The sequence below is a fragment of the Zingiber officinale genome, chromosome 8A, assembly GCF_018446385.1.
Source record: "Zingiber officinale cultivar Zhangliang chromosome 8A, Zo_v1.1, whole genome shotgun sequence".
NCBI classification, from domain to species: Eukaryota; Viridiplantae; Streptophyta; class Magnoliopsida; order Zingiberales; family Zingiberaceae; genus Zingiber; species Zingiber officinale.
In genome coordinates, this window is record NC_056000.1 from 11228707 (window position 1) to 11245932 (window position 17226).

Sequence of the window (17226 nt, forward strand, 5' to 3'; positions counted from 1 at the left end):
TAAGATGTTGTAGAATTTATATTCTAAATGCATGATAGACGAATTAATTAAATGCGGTAAAAACTTACAGCGATCTCCCGCAGATCCGCAATCGACAATGGCAAAACTCGCTGTCGAAAGAGCGATCACAGGATCGGAAAGCCTTCCGCAATTCCACAAACCAAATCCCACCGCCTTGGATATTCACCTCTTACTCTCGTCTCCAGCGCACCCTGATTCTTCTTCTTGATCCTTGGACGCATCCCCTTTATATAGGGAAATAACCCAGGGGCATAATGGACCTTTTCCATTATGAGTAGTGGGGAACATGGGTCACGTTCCCCACTATCCCCATTTCCAACATCTCCCACTCGTCCAAGGTAAGTCACTAAGACTAGTTCATTCAGGTAAGTCACAAAGACTTAATAAGTCACATAGACTATTAGAGAGTTTGGTCACATAGACCATATGAGAACATCCAATCCATACTTAGAGAAAATGGTTCGTGCGACAGCAAGCACACTGAGCGATAGTTGCTAAGAAGATTGTTACACCTTGACTTAGCTGCTCGTTGAGCAATCAATGCTAATAAAGTTGTTACACTTTGCTTAGCTACTCAAATAAATTAGAAACACACTCTTTATGGCACATAGTCACTTTCCTGGTGGCACATATCCTTTATCCAGAATTCATCCAATCTTCAAGTGACACACAACCATTATCTTGGAGATATCTATGTCTTGCTATTTACCCAGATTAAATAATTTTCATTTACATCGATATGAACATCTCTAATCTCTTATAATGACCATTATGTCATGAGCATGTTCCATATCCAATATTCACATTCATTTCCGTACATAACAGAAATGGGTCGACCAGTGAATAACAACAAAAGATGTAAATATATTTAATTTTCCTTTTTAGTTAGAATCAATCATTTTAATCAGTTGCTTTCCTAGTTATGCTCCATAGACCGAATCATCTATAGTCATAGGATACATACTAAAGTAGCAGACACTATTAAAACTTCAAGTAAACAGCTAAATAGTCACTAAGGCAAAAATTGAGATTAACATATAATCTCAAAGGTCTCACATAGTAGAGAAACAGGGATTCTTTCTCCTACTACCTTTATTGTCGCAATAGCATATGTGGTATGAATCACATGCTACGATGTTATTCTCTTTACTAAAAAAGAGTGCATGTTGTCTTCAAATTTAACATCGTACAGATTTTGATCTAAACATACTTAACGTCTAATCTGGAATCCAACATATGAATTCTAATCTAACCTTCAACAGGTTCAGTAAATGGTGGGTTCATTTACTTAGATCATTATCTACACATAAATGATCTCATCTTGACACAATTATCAAGGTGGCCTCAACTTATGAATCTGTCTCTAATTTCATAATTTCAGCTACGTAAGCTATTTCATAAGTAACGGTCTTACCCCTATTTGTACTTAACAAACAGAGATGATTGTCCATGTGAGTGGACCAATCTCCACCTGCCAACATGCTCACCGAGATCTTATATGAATGTAACAAATACAACATATACACTGAATAAATTATGACAAATTACACAATCATAACACAAAGTCTGATTGTTATTTCAATATTGTTACATTCTACGAAGTCCCAAAGACTTTACATGTTCTTTAAATGACTCTTTAGTCATTGGCTTAGTAAAAGGATCTGCAAGCATAACACGTGTAGGGACATACTCAAGGATGACTTTTCTTTTACCCACAATATCCCTTACAAAATTATATTTAATTTCTATATGCTTGTCTTTGCTATGATATTTGGGATCCTTAGAAAAAGCTATTGCAGCTTGACTGTCAAAGTAGACAGTTACTGGACTCCCACTATCCTCAGTAATTTTCAGATGCTTCAGAAACCTTCTCAACCAGACTGCTTCTTGCACAGCTGCTGAACATGCCACATATTCAACTTCCATAGTCGACAAAGCTACACAAGCTTGTTTCTTGCTGTTCCAGGAGATGGCGCCACCATTCAGCAAAAATGCATAGCCTGATGTGGATTTTCTATCATCCAGGTCTCCAGCCCAATCTGCATCTGAATAACCTTTCAGACTCATATATGATCCTTGAAAACAGAGACAATAATCTGTTGTCGCCTTCAGATATCTGAATATTCTTTTTACTGTCTTTCAGTGTCTCGGTCCTGGGTTTGACTGGAAGCGACTGACCAAGCCCACAACATAGCTGATATCGGGACGTGTACACAACATAGTGTACATCAAACTACCAATAGCACTGCATATGATTTTTTATTCATCTCAACTATTTCCTCTAGAGTTTTAGGACACATACTCTTGCTCAACACAGTACCTTTCACAATAGGTGTATGTTCTATGTTGCAATTAGACATGCTGAAATGATGTAACATCTTATTTATATAAGACTCTTGTGACAAACCCAAAAGTCCTTTAGAACGATCTCTTATGATCTTCACCCCTAAGTTGTATTCAGCTTCTCCCATATCTGTTGTATCAAATTGTGATGACAGTCACTTCTTGACTTCATTCACATATCCTATATCATTTCCAACTATCAGCATATCATCAACATATAATGATAAAATGACATACTTTCCTTTTTCTCTTTTCAGAAAAACACAATGATCCTCATTGATCATCTCAAAACCATAAGATAAAATGACTTCGTTAAATCTTATGTTCCATTGTTTTGACGCTTGCTTTAGCCCATATATAGAATTTCTAAGTCTACATACTTTCTGCTCTTGGCCTTCAGCAATGAAACCTTCTGGTTAAACCATATAGATTTCTTCGTCAAGATCACCGTTAAGGAAAGCGATTTTTACATCCATTTGATGTAATTCTAAGTCATAATGTGCCACAAAGGCCAAAATAACTCTTATTGATACAAATTTCACTACGGGAGAAAATGTCTCTTCAAAGTCAATACCCTCCAATTAGGTATATCCTTTTGCAACTAAACGAGCTTTGTATCTGTTAATCGATCCATCTGCTTTCCTCTTTATTTTGAGAATCCATTTATTCCAAATAGCCCTTCGGCCCGGAGGAAGATCGACTAAATCTCAAACATGATTTTAAATCATGGACTCCATTTCTTCAACCATTGCAGCTTTCCATTTTTCTTTAACTCTACATCCCAATGCTTCTTCAATGGATTGAGGTTCGTCATCGTCAATTGGAAGTGTAACCAATGCCTCATTCTCAATATCAAACCTCTTCTTAGGTTTGATCTTACGAACACTTCTCCGTAAGTTGGCTGTTGAGAAGTCAACTCATGACTCGACATATCACTCCCACTCGGTTGACTAGACTCAGGTATCCCTTTTGACACCTCTTTCATTGATAATATCTCATCCTCCTCAAATAGAGGAACATTTTTATCAACATTACCTCTGATTGGGAACTCTGTTTCGAGAAAAGTCGCATCTCTCGAGTCTATTTCGGAGATGGTTCCATCTAGTTGCTCACCTATGAAAACATAACCTTTGGAGGTCTCATGATATCTTATAAAGATACATTTCTTACTCCTAGGCCCTAGTTTTCCATACTTGTGAGAACTGTCATGAATATAAGCAGCTGACCCCCAGGGTCTCAGATTACTCAAATCTGATTTTCTGTCTGTCCAACGTTCATATGGGGTAGATGGAACTGACTTTGAAGGCACTTTGTTAAGTATATAGGCTGCAGTTAATAATGCATCTCCCCAATAGGAGATTGGCAAATTAGCTTGCGCCATCATAGACCTAACCATTTCAAGAAAAGTCCTATTTCTTCTTTCAGCTACCCCATTTTGCTGTGGAGTTCCAGGGATTGTTAGCTGTCTAATAATCCCTCTATCATTACATATTGTCTTGAACATATCAAACAAATACTCCTCTCCACGGTCAGTGCGTAAAGCCTTAACTTTACGTTCCGTTTGATTCTCAACTTCGTTCATATAACGAATAAAGCAATCTAATGTTTCAGATTTGTGATAAATCAAATACACATGACCGAACCTAGAGAAATCATCAATAAATGTAATGAAATAGGAAGCTCCATGTCTAGCCTTCACATTCATTAGACCACAAATGTCTGAATGAATTAACTGCAATGTTGATTCAGATCTAATAGCCTTACCAAATGGTTTCCTAGTTGTTTTTCCAGCAAGACAATGCTCACATATAGACAATTGAATTTTAGCTCGAGTGCCCAATAGACCCTCTCTAGCTAACTGATTCATACGTTCTTGTCCTATGTGTCCTAATCTAGCATGTCAAACCTCATCAGTTATATCTGCATCACTAGTTAAAGCAATGTTTGAAAAACATCCATCAATAGTATAATTGACATCTGGTTCTACATCAAGAACCATAAAACCATTTGTTAAAAAATCATATCCGATTGACACTGAGTCAATCTTAAGTTCAACAGACCGACTGTAAAAATTAATACAATATCCTAAATCAAGAAGACACGTAACGGAAATAAGATTCCGTCGAATTTCAGGAGCATACAGGACATCATGTAGAAATAAAACTCTACCACCACTTAGGTTGAGTTTGCAAGTGCCGACTCCTTTGACTTCAACTCTTACATTATTTCCCACATAGATCCACTTGTTGCCAGCTGGTACCCGATGATACTCAACAAATGTAACTCGTTCCCGAGCTACATGGTTGGTTGCTCCCGAATCTATAATCTACAAAGGATAAGAATCAGCTAACAACACTGAACTAGCAACAAAATGCTCTTGAAAAGAAGACACACTTGGATTTACCTTTTTCGGCTCAGTGCACTCCCGAGCAAAGTGACCCTTTTTGCTACAGTTAAAACAAGTCAACTTGTTTTTAGGTTTCTTTCCAGTCTTCTTGACTCTCTTATTGATTGGGCCTTGTCTCACACTAGCAGCTTCCCTCTTCTTTCCCTTCCCTTTCTTGAACCATTTCTTCTTGGATCCATATGATCCTGCAGAACCTACAGCCACATAGGCTTGTCCAGAAATCCTTGCGGATTCAACTCTTTCCGCCTCCAATTCTACATGGCGTGAGACATCAGTGAAAGTCTTGATACTCTCACTGTGAGTTAAGGTCTGCTTCATGGTCTCCCAAGAATCTGGAAGTGAACGAATAACTACTTGAACCTGTTGTTTATCAGTCAACTCATGACCAGCAGTTTTAAGATCCTGAATCATGTTCGACATCTCCCTGAGATGTTGAACCATTGACACATTCGGATGTTTTTTGTAGCTGTCAAACTTGATTGTCAGCTGGCGAAGCTTGCTCAGATTTACTCCACTGTATTTTTCTTTAAGGGCTACCCAGACTTCATGAGCCGTAAGATATGACTTATACTCAAAAGCTAGGTCTTCTACCATTGAACTAATCAATATACCCTTTGCAGTGGAGTCCTTTTTCTTCCATGTCTTATAGGCATCAAGATCTCGTCTGTGTTGTGTAGTGGGACCATCTACGGGTACTTCCATAACCTGATTTACAGCCTCTAGAACTTCTTGTTCCTCAAGTACATACTGTATCCTGAGGTGCCAGATCTTATAGTTATCCCCATTAAGTTTTTCACCTTTGTTGAGTTCAACTATTATGTTTTTGGTTGCCATAATCTATCATAAATAAACAAATTATTTAGTATTCAGTGTATATCATATGTATGTAATTTATGATTGACTTAATATTACTTTGAGTTGGTTTACAAAATCAAGTGATAACTATGTTTTCACTCATCATCCGTATGACCAATCAAATTAATATTAATCAATTCTATTACATACATCCCAACAAATGAACTAATCATTTATAATATCATAAATTCATTAATTAAATGAACTAATCATTTAATATATCATGTTTTTTTAATTAAATGAACAAATCATTTAATACATCATGAACTAATCATGCATCATGTCAAGCAAACAGCATAAATAAATGAACATATCATTAATATAAAATTATGCTGCATATTGTTAACATATAACTAACTGACATGAATGAAATGGACTAACTATTGTTCATACAAAACGACAATAAAAATAACAGAACTCTAATAAACTAGATAGGCAACTACCACTCCCAATAGGACAGACACTAGTGCAGTGGCCAAAATAATTCCTCTCAGCCTGGACTGATTTGGGGTAATCCCAGGCAGGACAGCTTCAAGATTTTCAATTGGATCCCACACACACTCTCCCAGATCCTCTTCAGATTCAACTGGATCTTCCTCTAGATCTTCAGGCTCTTCTGAATGCTCTTCAGATTCTTCTGGATCCTCCTCTGGAGGATCTTCAGGATCTTCTGAATCCTCTTCAGGTTCATCTGGATCCTCCTCTGGGTCTTCAGGACCCCAATAGAGATGAAGCAACTGTCTGCACATCTCTGAATACGAGATGTGTCCATCATAATCATCCCAAAGTTGGGATGCTATCTGCCTAAGGTTTTCTGGCAGTGAATAGACTATTGCAAATCTTCTGTGTGTGTCTTCGACTGGAAATTCTTCTCACTCGAGTTTCCAAAACAACCGATCGAGCCGACCAATAAGCCATCTGAGTCCTTGAACAGGGTCGAAATCAAGCTCCTTAATCTCCTCCCAAAGCTCATGTTGTCGTAAATCACGACTAGCCATCTGAAAAATTGAAAATAAATAAATCAGTACAAAACCGACTAACCAGTACAAAACCGGCTTATTTCAATTTATACATGCATAGTACCAACATAATAAATCAAGAAAAACAAATCTTCTCGATTTTCAGGAGTTTAAGTCAACAATTAGAATTAATCTAATTGGTCAGACCCATTGGATTGGTTGATTAGGAATCCAGATCCTAAGCTTGGTCGATTGTCCATAATTAGAACTAATCTAATTGGACAAGGATTTTTGTGCCTATGTTCTGTTACTTTTTCTCTAGGTCCATTCTACCAATTTCAGACTTATTGATCAAACTCAGATCCGTTTGATCAAACCAATGCCCATTGGTTTAAGTCTGACTAATTAGAACAAATCTAATTGTTTTGATCAAATCTGACTCATTAGAACAAATCTGGTCATTTGATCATATTTGGTCCAAGTCCAATTAATCAACCCAAATTGATTTCGGGTTTGGATCAAATTGGTTCGGTTAAACCAACTAATGATTTAAAGCTGAACCGGATCTAAATGGACCAAAATTACTCTAGACCATTTATTATAAATGGGAATTAATTGAAACTAATATTCAATTAATTATTACATGCACCCAAATTAAAAATACTGTTACGGTAAGCATACATTAACATGTACAGTACGCATGCAAATTTTTTTTTAAACGCATAAGCTAAAAAAAAATTCTGCATAAAAAAATCGAAACAAAAAGGTTTCATTTTTTTTTAAACTGCATGCGACATTTTCGCTCACGTTTTTTTTATTTGATTTATTTAAATCAAACTTTTCCTCACGTTACTGTGCTTCATTATTTCTTCGGATCGCCGTTTTCTCCGTCGCATTGCTGCCCACATTCGCACGCTGCACACGCTGCACATCTTCAATCACACCGCGTAAACCGCCAACGTCGCGACGGACACAGTCGTCGGTGATGCCTACCTTCTGCCGGTGGCAGTTGATCATTTCCAACACCAAAAACCAGTCAATTTTAGGCTCGATGAGATCGTCGACAGTGGTTCTGTCCGTCCTAGCTACTAACACATAGCCGGCCAGCCAAGACGTCATCGACGACCACAGATTGCCGTCGTCAGCAAATCCAGCGGTCTTGATTTTGCAAATTTGGCACAACGTGTATGCAACGACACATTAGTCGTGCAAAACAGCGACGGGAAATAACAAAATGAGGAAACATTCGTACGACAATTTCATAATTCATCTATAAGCATTTAGAAATAACTACGCGCTCTGATACCAATGTAGAATTTATATTCTAAATGCATGATAGACGAATTAATTAAATGCGGTAAAAACGTACAGCGATCTCCCGCAGATCCGCAATCGGCAATGGCAAAACTCACTGTCGGAAGAGCGATCACAGGATCGGAAAGCCCTCCGTAATTCCACAAATCAAATCTCACCGCCTTGGATATTCACCTCTTACTCTTGTCTCCAGTACACCCTGATTCTTCTTCTTGATCCTTGGACGCATCCCCTTTATATAGGGAAATAACCCAGGGGCATAATGGACCTTTTCCATTATGAGTAGTGGGGAACATGGCCACGTTCCCCACTATCCCCATTTCCAACAGATGCAATGTAGTGAACAGTAGAAAGGAGTGCACCAACGTAGTCTTGCGTACCTGCGCCTGTAGATAGAGACCCCTTTTATAGTGTATCTTTCCTTTGTTCATGAATCTTGAGACATTTTCAAAAAAGGACCAACTATTATAATGCTCTGATATCTTTCCTAAAACAGACCCACACAACAGTTATGCTAAATGCCAAAAAGGAACATTAATCCATTGGGTTGATGGACCCTTGATATACTTTTGTGGCAAGAGACCGAGCCCCCTATCATTTGATCGAACCTATCTGCAAATGAGGGTCAGGTTAGCTAAGGAATGATGTCACCCTCATGAACTCGTCCCTCGCTCTAATTGGCTGCTTGGTGCTAGGGCTCATTGGAAGGGTCTGGCCGAATTCCGAGTCGTGTGGAAAAAAGGTCGACCGACCCTTAAGTCGATCAGACATAAGGGTTTCAGTGTTTCACCTTTGAACTAAAGAAGCAGCATGTCTGGTCACTCAATAGCTGATTAAGTTGAAGGATGGTCGCCCTTATAGGTCGGCTGGAATAATCGACCTACCTCACATTTGACCAGCCATAAACCTGGTCAAAAGAGGGGCAAACTCATTATTTTGTAGGAGCATCTCTACATATGCCCAGTCAATCTGATCATCGATCATCCTTATGGGTATCTGTTCAATAGTAGAACTGACCAGGTTTATATGACTCCATACACATCTCTTCTATGTATAAGTGGGATAGCTTTATAAATCTGGTTTGACGGTCAGATGCACTTTACCTACAAGTTAATATACTCCCTACTGGACGAAAGGTTGACCGGGCATAAGACACTTTGGCTCAGAATATTGACCGAGCCTCTCAGAACACAGTATTTCTCTATAGGCTCGTTATACGCGTCTAATCAAACAAAATACCGATCAAGCCTAATACGCTTAGCTTCATATTAAGGACTAAAAGGATTTCTAGCACGCAAGTTATTATATTATTTCTCAAACAGACTCTGAATGTGTCCAGGGCATCATATTATTTCTCAAGCGGATTCCTAGCATAACTAAGACATTATATTATTCTCCGAACGAATGTCTCAAAACTGCACAAAATATAATCGAACGGCTTAATGCAGAGACAGATATAAAGGCGACCAGCCTTACTGACCAGCCAAGATACATGCGGTATAATATACAACAGAGTAAATTATATAGAATATAATCGAGCAGCTCAATAGAGATAGTCGGCTTTAAGGACCGACCAAGATGTATTTAGCATACAATATCCTAACAACCTGTCAGAATAACAATTATGTATCAGAGAATGTTCTTCTGGAAGCTTCTTTGGAGACTATCATGTCTCCCATCAGCAGACCATTGATGGCAACATATTCTCTCATCAACCACAGCAGTAACAGAAGCTATAAACGACAAAAGAGCTATACATGTGGGTAAAAGAAAGATTTCTTGGACAATTATGGCGTGTTGCCTAACAAACTCTAACACATATTGCCACATCGCGATTGCGGAGGTTCTTGGAGGTGGTATATAAAGGGGGAGTCCTCTCCGTGGCAAAGGTACGTTCTCTGAACATCTGCAACCTACTCTCGCGCGCATGTTCTTTACTGTTCTTCATTCATCCGTCCGGACTTGTACTGAGTTGAGCGTCAGAGGGCATTCGCCAAGGACTCCCACTTGGTTTATAGGCGCTGGTGTTTTGTTGGTTTATCTCCATATGTGCAGGTGTAAAAGGAAGCTTTCTCGTGGAGTAAAAAGATTTTTTTTACCAGTCAACCGTTGATTCATCATGTCCAGCGCATCATCTTTACAGTTTTCAGATAGAATCACTAATCAACCAAGGTATCTCTGAGTGGCCCAAAAGACCGGCTCTAAATGGCGCTTAGCTCGGGGTTCTCCTGACTCAGAGGGACCTAAGATATGATCAGGCCAGCGACTCGATCGGCTGATCCACTCAGTCAAGACTTATGATTGTGCTGGCCACGACTGTTAACTCCTCCCCGACTTTGACCGTCACTTCATCCGTCTTCCTTAACTTTAACCCCGACTCCAGGAACCTCACATTATTTGCCATATCAATTGGTTGATACCATGCTCATTGCTATTCTAAATTATATATATTCTCCTGGTTTGAAAAATAGTCTAGAAATTCAAGAAAAAATATCCCTATTTGGACCTTTGACATCCAGCTAAGAGACGAGTAATTTATCAGGAAGCTTGAGTCTATAATCTTTCTCTATCTATAAAGTGTATACTAAGTCTCCACTGTTATAGAATAGCCAAGTGTTCTTTGTCGATCAACCTTCAAAGTTGTGCAAATTGAGTAGGATTGGTACATGAATCGAAACCTTTTTTTTCCCCTCTGTTGACTGTTGTAGCTACTTCACAAAAGAATATCTTAATAAAATAAAAAAAGTGAAGACTTAATGGTGAAATTATTTTGAAATGTGATGTTCTTTTCTATTGATTTATCATCTCCCTCTACTTGGCCAAAGCGTTTAGTCCTCATGCTGTTTGAAACTCTAATTAGGGTCGATTAATCGAGACGTAGTCCTCATGTTAGTTTTCCTTTTTTGCCTGAGGGCTATATACAGGTCGCGTTGCATTCTTGGTTACACAGAACCAGACAATTATTTCATTGTGAATAGAGTGAATTAAATGGTTCCTCCAAATGAGATTTGGAAGAGGAATGGGATGATGCTACTAACCTTGACTTGCACTTCACCTTCTTTCCCTTCTCCAGTTGGTACACCTAGAGATATGATGTCTTTATCAACTGTAATTGTCATTTAAAAAAGTTTAGGAGGTTTGGTCAACTATTCATAGGCCAATCATTCCTTTCAAGTGGTTGAATTGTCCAGTACCAATGCTAAGTGTAACCAAACCACCAATAAATTAACTGCAATAATATATCTTCTCTTCTCTTCTCTTCTCTCCCACCTTCCTCTTCAAGATTAAACAAGGCATTGTGAAAAGGCTTCTAAGTTTCTGCAAGTAAACTTGGAGGAGGTCTGAGATGTGTTTCCCTTTGAGGTGTTGCTGCTTCGTGATCTTGCTGGTCCTGGCGACCATTGCTATTGGTTTCTTCTTCGGGTTCGGCATCTTCTCCCATGGCTTCGACAAGATCAAAAACACCTTGCACTCCTAGCTAGAATATTGATGAGACCACCTTCGTCCCTGCTCCAGCCTTCACATGAAAGTTTTTAAGAGTTTGTGTTACTTTTTCCTATACTGGCTAAGCTCTAAGACTTGATTGTGGAACATATTGAACATTCAAATTATTGTATTGCCTGGATATTAAGCTGCTGATTTGCCTCTTTTTTATTATTTTTTTTTTGTAATAATTAAATGCTCTGTTTCTTGTCGGAATCCAGTGCATTCCATCATTGAAGAGCATCTTTGCACATGAAAGCCATGGCTAATATATTTAGTTCTGTTAATTAAAAGTCAAATTGTGAATATATTTAATTTTGTTTTCCTTCTAAACTATTAGATTTGGTTAGCTCAGCACGTGATACTCATGGGCTTGCCAAGCATGATTAGAGGCAACTGATTTATGTTAGGAGATAATTAACACAGACCGAGTCAAGTCGAGTCGAATCGAGTCAGAGTCATCTGGACTAAGTGGGGCCGTTGTACAGAATTAGACTCGATCCATTGCCACATCTAAAATAAATGAAATATTATAACATTTAAAGTATTATACCTATCGTTTTAAAGTAAATCAAGCCATAACAAAAATATTAAATTAACAAAATATTGTATTTCAATTACTTGTTTGATTATATGAATTCTATTCTGCAAATCATTTTCTAAAGGAATTACTTCATGCTAATTCTCCCTCTATCTCATGCTTTCTCTAATGCTTCCCCACTAACTCTAAGCACTGACTATTTATTAACCACGTCCAGCACACAGAGAGACAAAAGCTGCCACCCAACACATGAATTAAAAACCTCCATCTCCTTTCCGTTCTCCCCTCAGCGACCTGCTCCCCAACAGCTGCTTCCTGCTTACCTTCGATTGTCGATTCCCAGGCAAGTCGATCAGCTTTTGCGTTTTGAGACCTCCAAATTCGTGTTTGTTTTTTTCGTTTTGTCGTGTTTTTTTTATTGGACTTCGATTAGTTTATCCAGTGTCGTTCCATTTGGGAGCGCTAGCTGTGTTCGCGTCGGCTCTCGGATTTAGTTTTTTCTGGTGAGTTCCTTGCTTCGGATCCGATGCTATTTCCTTTCAGTAAAAAGTCTTTCGACGACACGATCGTTGATGCATGGTGCTTGAGTTTTCATTTAGTTTTCATTTGGTTTACTCGTTTCTACTCATTTACATATGTAGATCTTGCAATTGTTGTATATTTGTTTGTTTAATTTTAATACAAACTGTAGTGGTGGTTTCATGCAGATTTTATATTTGTGTTTTTTGATGTCAGATACTGGTTTCATGTAGTGGTGGGGAATCCTTGCTTCTGTAATGGAATGTTCATATAGATAGCAAAATAAGTTTTCGGTCATTCAGCTGGTTTGGCACGTTGTCGATTGATGGCTTCAAGGTCTATCTCCATCCCAGAGAAACAATTGAAGCTACCTAGCAATCACAAAGCAGACCTAAATATTCATGCTACTAAACATGGTCCATCAAAAAGACCACCGGCCGTTGCAGACAACACAATCGATCATGTTGAGATACAAGTTTCCGAAGTATCTCTTGTTCCTGCTGCAGACAAGGTTCCATCCATGGCTGTCCTCTCATTAGAAATTAATGATGCACCTTCAACTTGTAGTAATAACCGATCAAAAGATCTTGCAGCTTTAGTAGAGCCAAACATGTTCATGATCTTGGAATGTAATGGAGACCAAAGAAACAGCCGGGAATACAGTACAAGTGAGGATTTAACAAAGACCGTCGGAAGTGCTAAGCCTAATGACAAAACAGATGCTACTGAGAACAGAAAAAGTAGCTCGGGCAAGCCCAGCACAAGCATTAACAGTGATGAGAGTTCACACAGTAGCTTGAGTTGTAGCCTCAGCAAACCCCATAAGGCAAATGATTTGAGGTGGGAAGCAATTCAAACTGTGCGTGCTACAGCTACTGTTCTTGGTTTAAACCATTTCAGGCTGTTAACAAAGTTGGGATATGGAGATATAGGCAGTGTCTATCTGTCAGAACTGATTGGGACAAAGAATTATTTCGCCATGAAGGTCATGGACAAGGAACACTTAACGAGTCGTAAGAAACTTCTAAGAGCTCAGACAGAGAGGGAGATATTACAATGCTTGGACCATCCCTTTCTTCCCACATTGTATTCACACTTCGAGACTGAAAAATTCTCATGTTTGGTGATGGAGTTCTGTCCAGGGGGAGATTTGCACACCTTACGGCAAAGGCAGCCTGAGAAACATTTTTCTGAGCAAGCAACCAAGTAAGTCCCTATAAATGTCTTTTGGGATTGAATTTTTTTTATCATTTGCGTTCTTTGATTTGTTTTGATTGATGTCCAATGTATGCCTTTTTAACTATGTTGCAGATTCTATGTAGCGGAGGTCCTCCTTGCACTTGAATACCTACACATGCTCGGCGTCATATACCGCGACCTCAAGCCGGAAAACGTCCTGGTTAGGGAGGACGGGCACATCATGCTTTCCGACTTCGACCTTTCCCTCCAATGTGCATTTAGCCCATCATTGATCAGAAAATCCAACTTCAAATCTGAAACATCACGGAGGAACAACCTTGCCTGCATCGAACCACCGACATCGTGCGTCCAACCTTCTTGTATTGCTCCGGCAACATGCTTCGGACCTCGTTTCTTTTCCAAGTCCAAGAAGAGCCACAAAGTTAAAACTGACACAGGGAACCAGGTGACTCCCTTGCCAGAGCTTGTAGCAGAGCCCACAGATGCTCGGTCTATGTCCTTCGTCGGCACACATGAGTATTTAGCCCCAGAGATCATCAAGGGCGAGGGCCATGGCAGTGCTGTCGATTGGTGGACCTTTGGCATCTTCTTGTATGAGCTTTTGTTCGGTAAGACCCCGTTCAAGGGATCGGGCAACAGGGCCACATTGTTCAATGTCGTAGGGCAGCCATTGCGCTTCCCCGACTCCCCAATGGTGAGCTTCTCTGCAAGGGACCTCATAAGGAAGCTACTTGTGAAAGAGCCACAGTACAGGCTCGCATACAAGCGTGGCTCTGCGGAAATCAAGCAGCATCCATTCTTCGACGGCATAAATTGGGCATTAATACGGTGCGAAAGTCCCCCGGAAATCCCAAGGCCTTTCGATACTCGAAGGTTTTCACAGCCTTCGTCGTCAAGAAAAGAGAAGGCTGAACCTGCTAGCATTAGCAATGAGAAAGGGCCTGATACCTCTCCTGAATTCGATTCCTTTTAGCAGTTCCTCACTTTTTGACTTGAGTTATTTTGGTTTAATCGCCCATTCTGATTTATGAAAAAAATTAACAATATATTGAATGAATGAAATCATTCGATAATTCTCATCAAGTTGTTACAGAATTTAAAGGAACATTTCCCGCCATTTGTTTTTTTTTTTTTAATTTATGTGGAGTAACGTGTCCCCTAATTTAAGCGATAAACGCTAGGAAAACGGCGGAGAGAGCGCCAAGGGCGGCGCCGGCGGCAGCCCCATGTGCACTCGCTCCGCTACTTTCATCTCCCTCCGGGCTCATGGCCTCTTCCGGGGATTCGTCAGTGGGTGGCTCCGATGGACTTCCTGCAAGCGGAGCGTCAGTCAGGATTTCGTCATCCAAGTCGTCAGAGTCCATGCCCGGCGCTGCTGCTGGGGAGGACGACGGCGAGGCGTCACTCGCCGGAGCATCAGTTGAAAGGGATGGAGCCTTGGCCGCGACGGGGCCCCTCGAGGCAGCAGGGGCGTTGGCAGGGGAGTGAGCTGGGACGGCGAGGGCAGGGGAGTGAGCAGGAACGGCGGAGGCAGGGGAGCGAGCGGGGACGGCGAGGGCAGGGGAGTGAGCAGGAACGGCGGAGGCAGGGGAGTGAGCGGGGACGGCGAACGAGGGGGATTTCTCCGGAGAATGAATAGGCGCAGCGTGATCGGGATTCGAGCTTGGACCAGGCGCGGGGACGTCTGCGGCGGTGGCGAATCCGGCCGCGGTCACGAAGAGGACGGCAATCACGGCGGCGCGATACATTTTCCGGCGAAATCGATGGCGGACGGGAATATTACAAGTTTTTTTTAAAAAAAATGGGAGATGGAGACGAATACGGAGGGTTTAGTTTATATTGGCGGGAGGGGTAGTTGGTCAGGACCGAGTTCAGCGGCCGAGACAGCAACGCGGCCGTGGAGGTGAGCGGCGTTGCGGGTTGAGCGGGTGGAAGGGGAGGGGAAGTCCAAAACGATCCCTCCGATTCGAACCATTATCATCCGCCTCGTGTACCCGGACACCTCGCGGGTTGGCCCCACGTAACATCATATTTCGTATTTTTATTTCTATTTTTCTCCTATTTTCATCCAGATAAATCTCAGCGACTTGCATCAGCGATGCATGCCAGTAATCCGCTAATACCTTCAGGTTCGGAGCCGCTGTGATCCGCTGAGTGGGTGACGTAAGACCAAAGTTCAATTTGAACCGTAAATTAATAGAATCTCCACTTGGTTAGACGTTCAATAGATAATCAATGGATTCGAATTTCAACTGGACATAAATTTTTTCTTCAGGTAACAAATGATAAATTTCTTTAATAATATGAAAAATTTAGTTAACTTTATTAATTAATCTTGAGACGATCAATTTGATCTTATGAAATTTTTTCATCGACAATTAGAATAAATCGAGAAACGAACATAGATAATCCATAAGTTCAACATCTACACCTTGTTTGAAAGAAAATTTTTTAACTAGGATAAAACTAGGATAAGATAACCCTGGAGATATATTTTTTCGTTCCAGTAAGAAATAAGAGAAGTGGGTCTAATAATACTTACCTGATTACGTCTCCATGAGAATTTCCGGATTAAAAACTAATTTGAATTAGAAAAATAAAACAAAAAAAAAAAACAAAATAAACGGACAGCCGGTCCTCTATATATAAGTTTGCGGGCCAACTGCGTAATCGTTCTCTTGCAAACAGACCCCTTGCCCTGGTCCCCTTGTCCAAACGGTTCATCGTCATCCATGGCGAACGCTTCTGAGGCATTCCTTCCTGGCAGCCGCTCCCTTCCACCGACACTCTGCTCCGAAGATTTGGCCTCCTACCTCTTACCCAGGAATCCTAACTTGTATAGTTTAGGGTTTCCGGGGCGTCGGCGCAAGAGATCGGCTCCGGTTGCCTCCCCTCGATGTTAGGGTTAATGTCCGAGTGGGAGGAGCGCCAGATCGATTGGTCACTCGACGAGTTCTCAAACGGCCGGAGGATGGGCATCCCATCTGCTTCGACGGAGTTCTCCGTGCCTTTCCCGGTTGATTCGCAAGTGCCGCGCGCCGCCGGGTCCGAATCGGTCTCTGACTCTGTCAACCAGCAGATCTTGGCAATCGCGGATGTAGACGACAGAAAAGGACGAGATCAAGCCGCCGATGATCTTGAACTGGGCGCGCAGCTCCCCATCGAGGAGTTCTAGTGGGAGGAGGTGGATACTCGCATCGAGGGAAGGAGCTCGATCAGCATCTCGCTCGTCGGGGACTACGAGGGATCTGCAACGATTAGAGAACTCGAGCACCACGTCTACGACGCAGCATGGGAGATGCTCTCTGACGTCGACGACTTAGGTGGCAACACGATCGAAGACGAGATGACGTACTACCCCGACGAGGCGGCCTCGGATTTAGACTCCTATGAAGTACTGATGGAAGGCGTCGGCATCAAGGTCTGCCCTCCTGCAGCCAAATCGGTGGTCGAAAGTCTTCCGTCTATGTTCTTCACGGCGGAGGACATCGCCAGATCCATTGCAATGTGCGCAGTGTGCAAAGACGAGTTCTTGGTGAACGAAAGACTCAAGCGGCTATCTTGCTCTCACCTGTAACACAAGG

General features: G+C 41.0%; 2 protein-coding genes across 5 annotated transcripts; one reads left to right on the forward strand and one right to left on the reverse strand.

Moving 5' to 3' along the window:
* Positions 1-11155: 11155 nt before the first annotated feature.
* LOC122012422 (protein kinase G11A-like) lies at positions 11156-14725 on the forward strand. 4 transcript variants are annotated; one of them, XM_042568950.1, is made up of 4 exons: positions 11156-11438; positions 12141-12266; positions 12659-13648; positions 13754-14725. In XM_042568950.1, exons 3-4 carry the CDS (start codon positions 12768-12770, stop codon positions 14613-14615), a joined length of 1743 nt encoding a protein of 580 aa, XP_042424884.1. In that variant the 5' UTR covers positions 11156-11438; positions 12141-12266; positions 12659-12767; the 3' UTR covers positions 14616-14725. The 4 variants fall into 4 exon arrangements, with proteins under 4 accessions (XP_042424884.1, XP_042424886.1, XP_042424885.1 ...); XM_042568952.1 differs by lacking the exon at positions 11156-11438 and having other exon boundaries at positions 11998-12266; XM_042568951.1 differs by lacking the exons at positions 11156-11438; positions 12141-12266 and adding an exon at positions 12281-12426.
* An 80-nt stretch (positions 14726-14805) lies between these two features.
* On the reverse strand, positions 14806-15390 carry LOC122010511 (mucin-1-like). Its single transcript, XM_042567045.1, has one exon. The coding sequence runs from the start codon at positions 15388-15390 to the stop codon at positions 14806-14808; it is 585 nt and encodes a 194-aa protein (XP_042422979.1).
* Positions 15391-17226: the final 1836 nt, after the last annotated feature.

Excerpts from the sequence above, each read along its gene's own strand:
- LOC122012422 (XM_042568950.1), top strand. The coding sequence starts at position 12,768 with ATGGCTTCAAGGTCTATCTCCATCCCAGAGAAACAATTGAAGCTACCT. Across the intron at positions 13,649-13,753 it reads TTTTCTGAGCAAGCAACCAA|ATTCTATGTAGCGGAGGTCC; the intron begins GTAAGTCCCTAT and ends ACTATGTTGCAG.
- LOC122010511 (XM_042567045.1), bottom strand. The coding sequence starts at position 15,390 with ATGTATCGCGCCGCCGTGATTGCCGTCCTCTTCGTGACCGCGGCCGGA.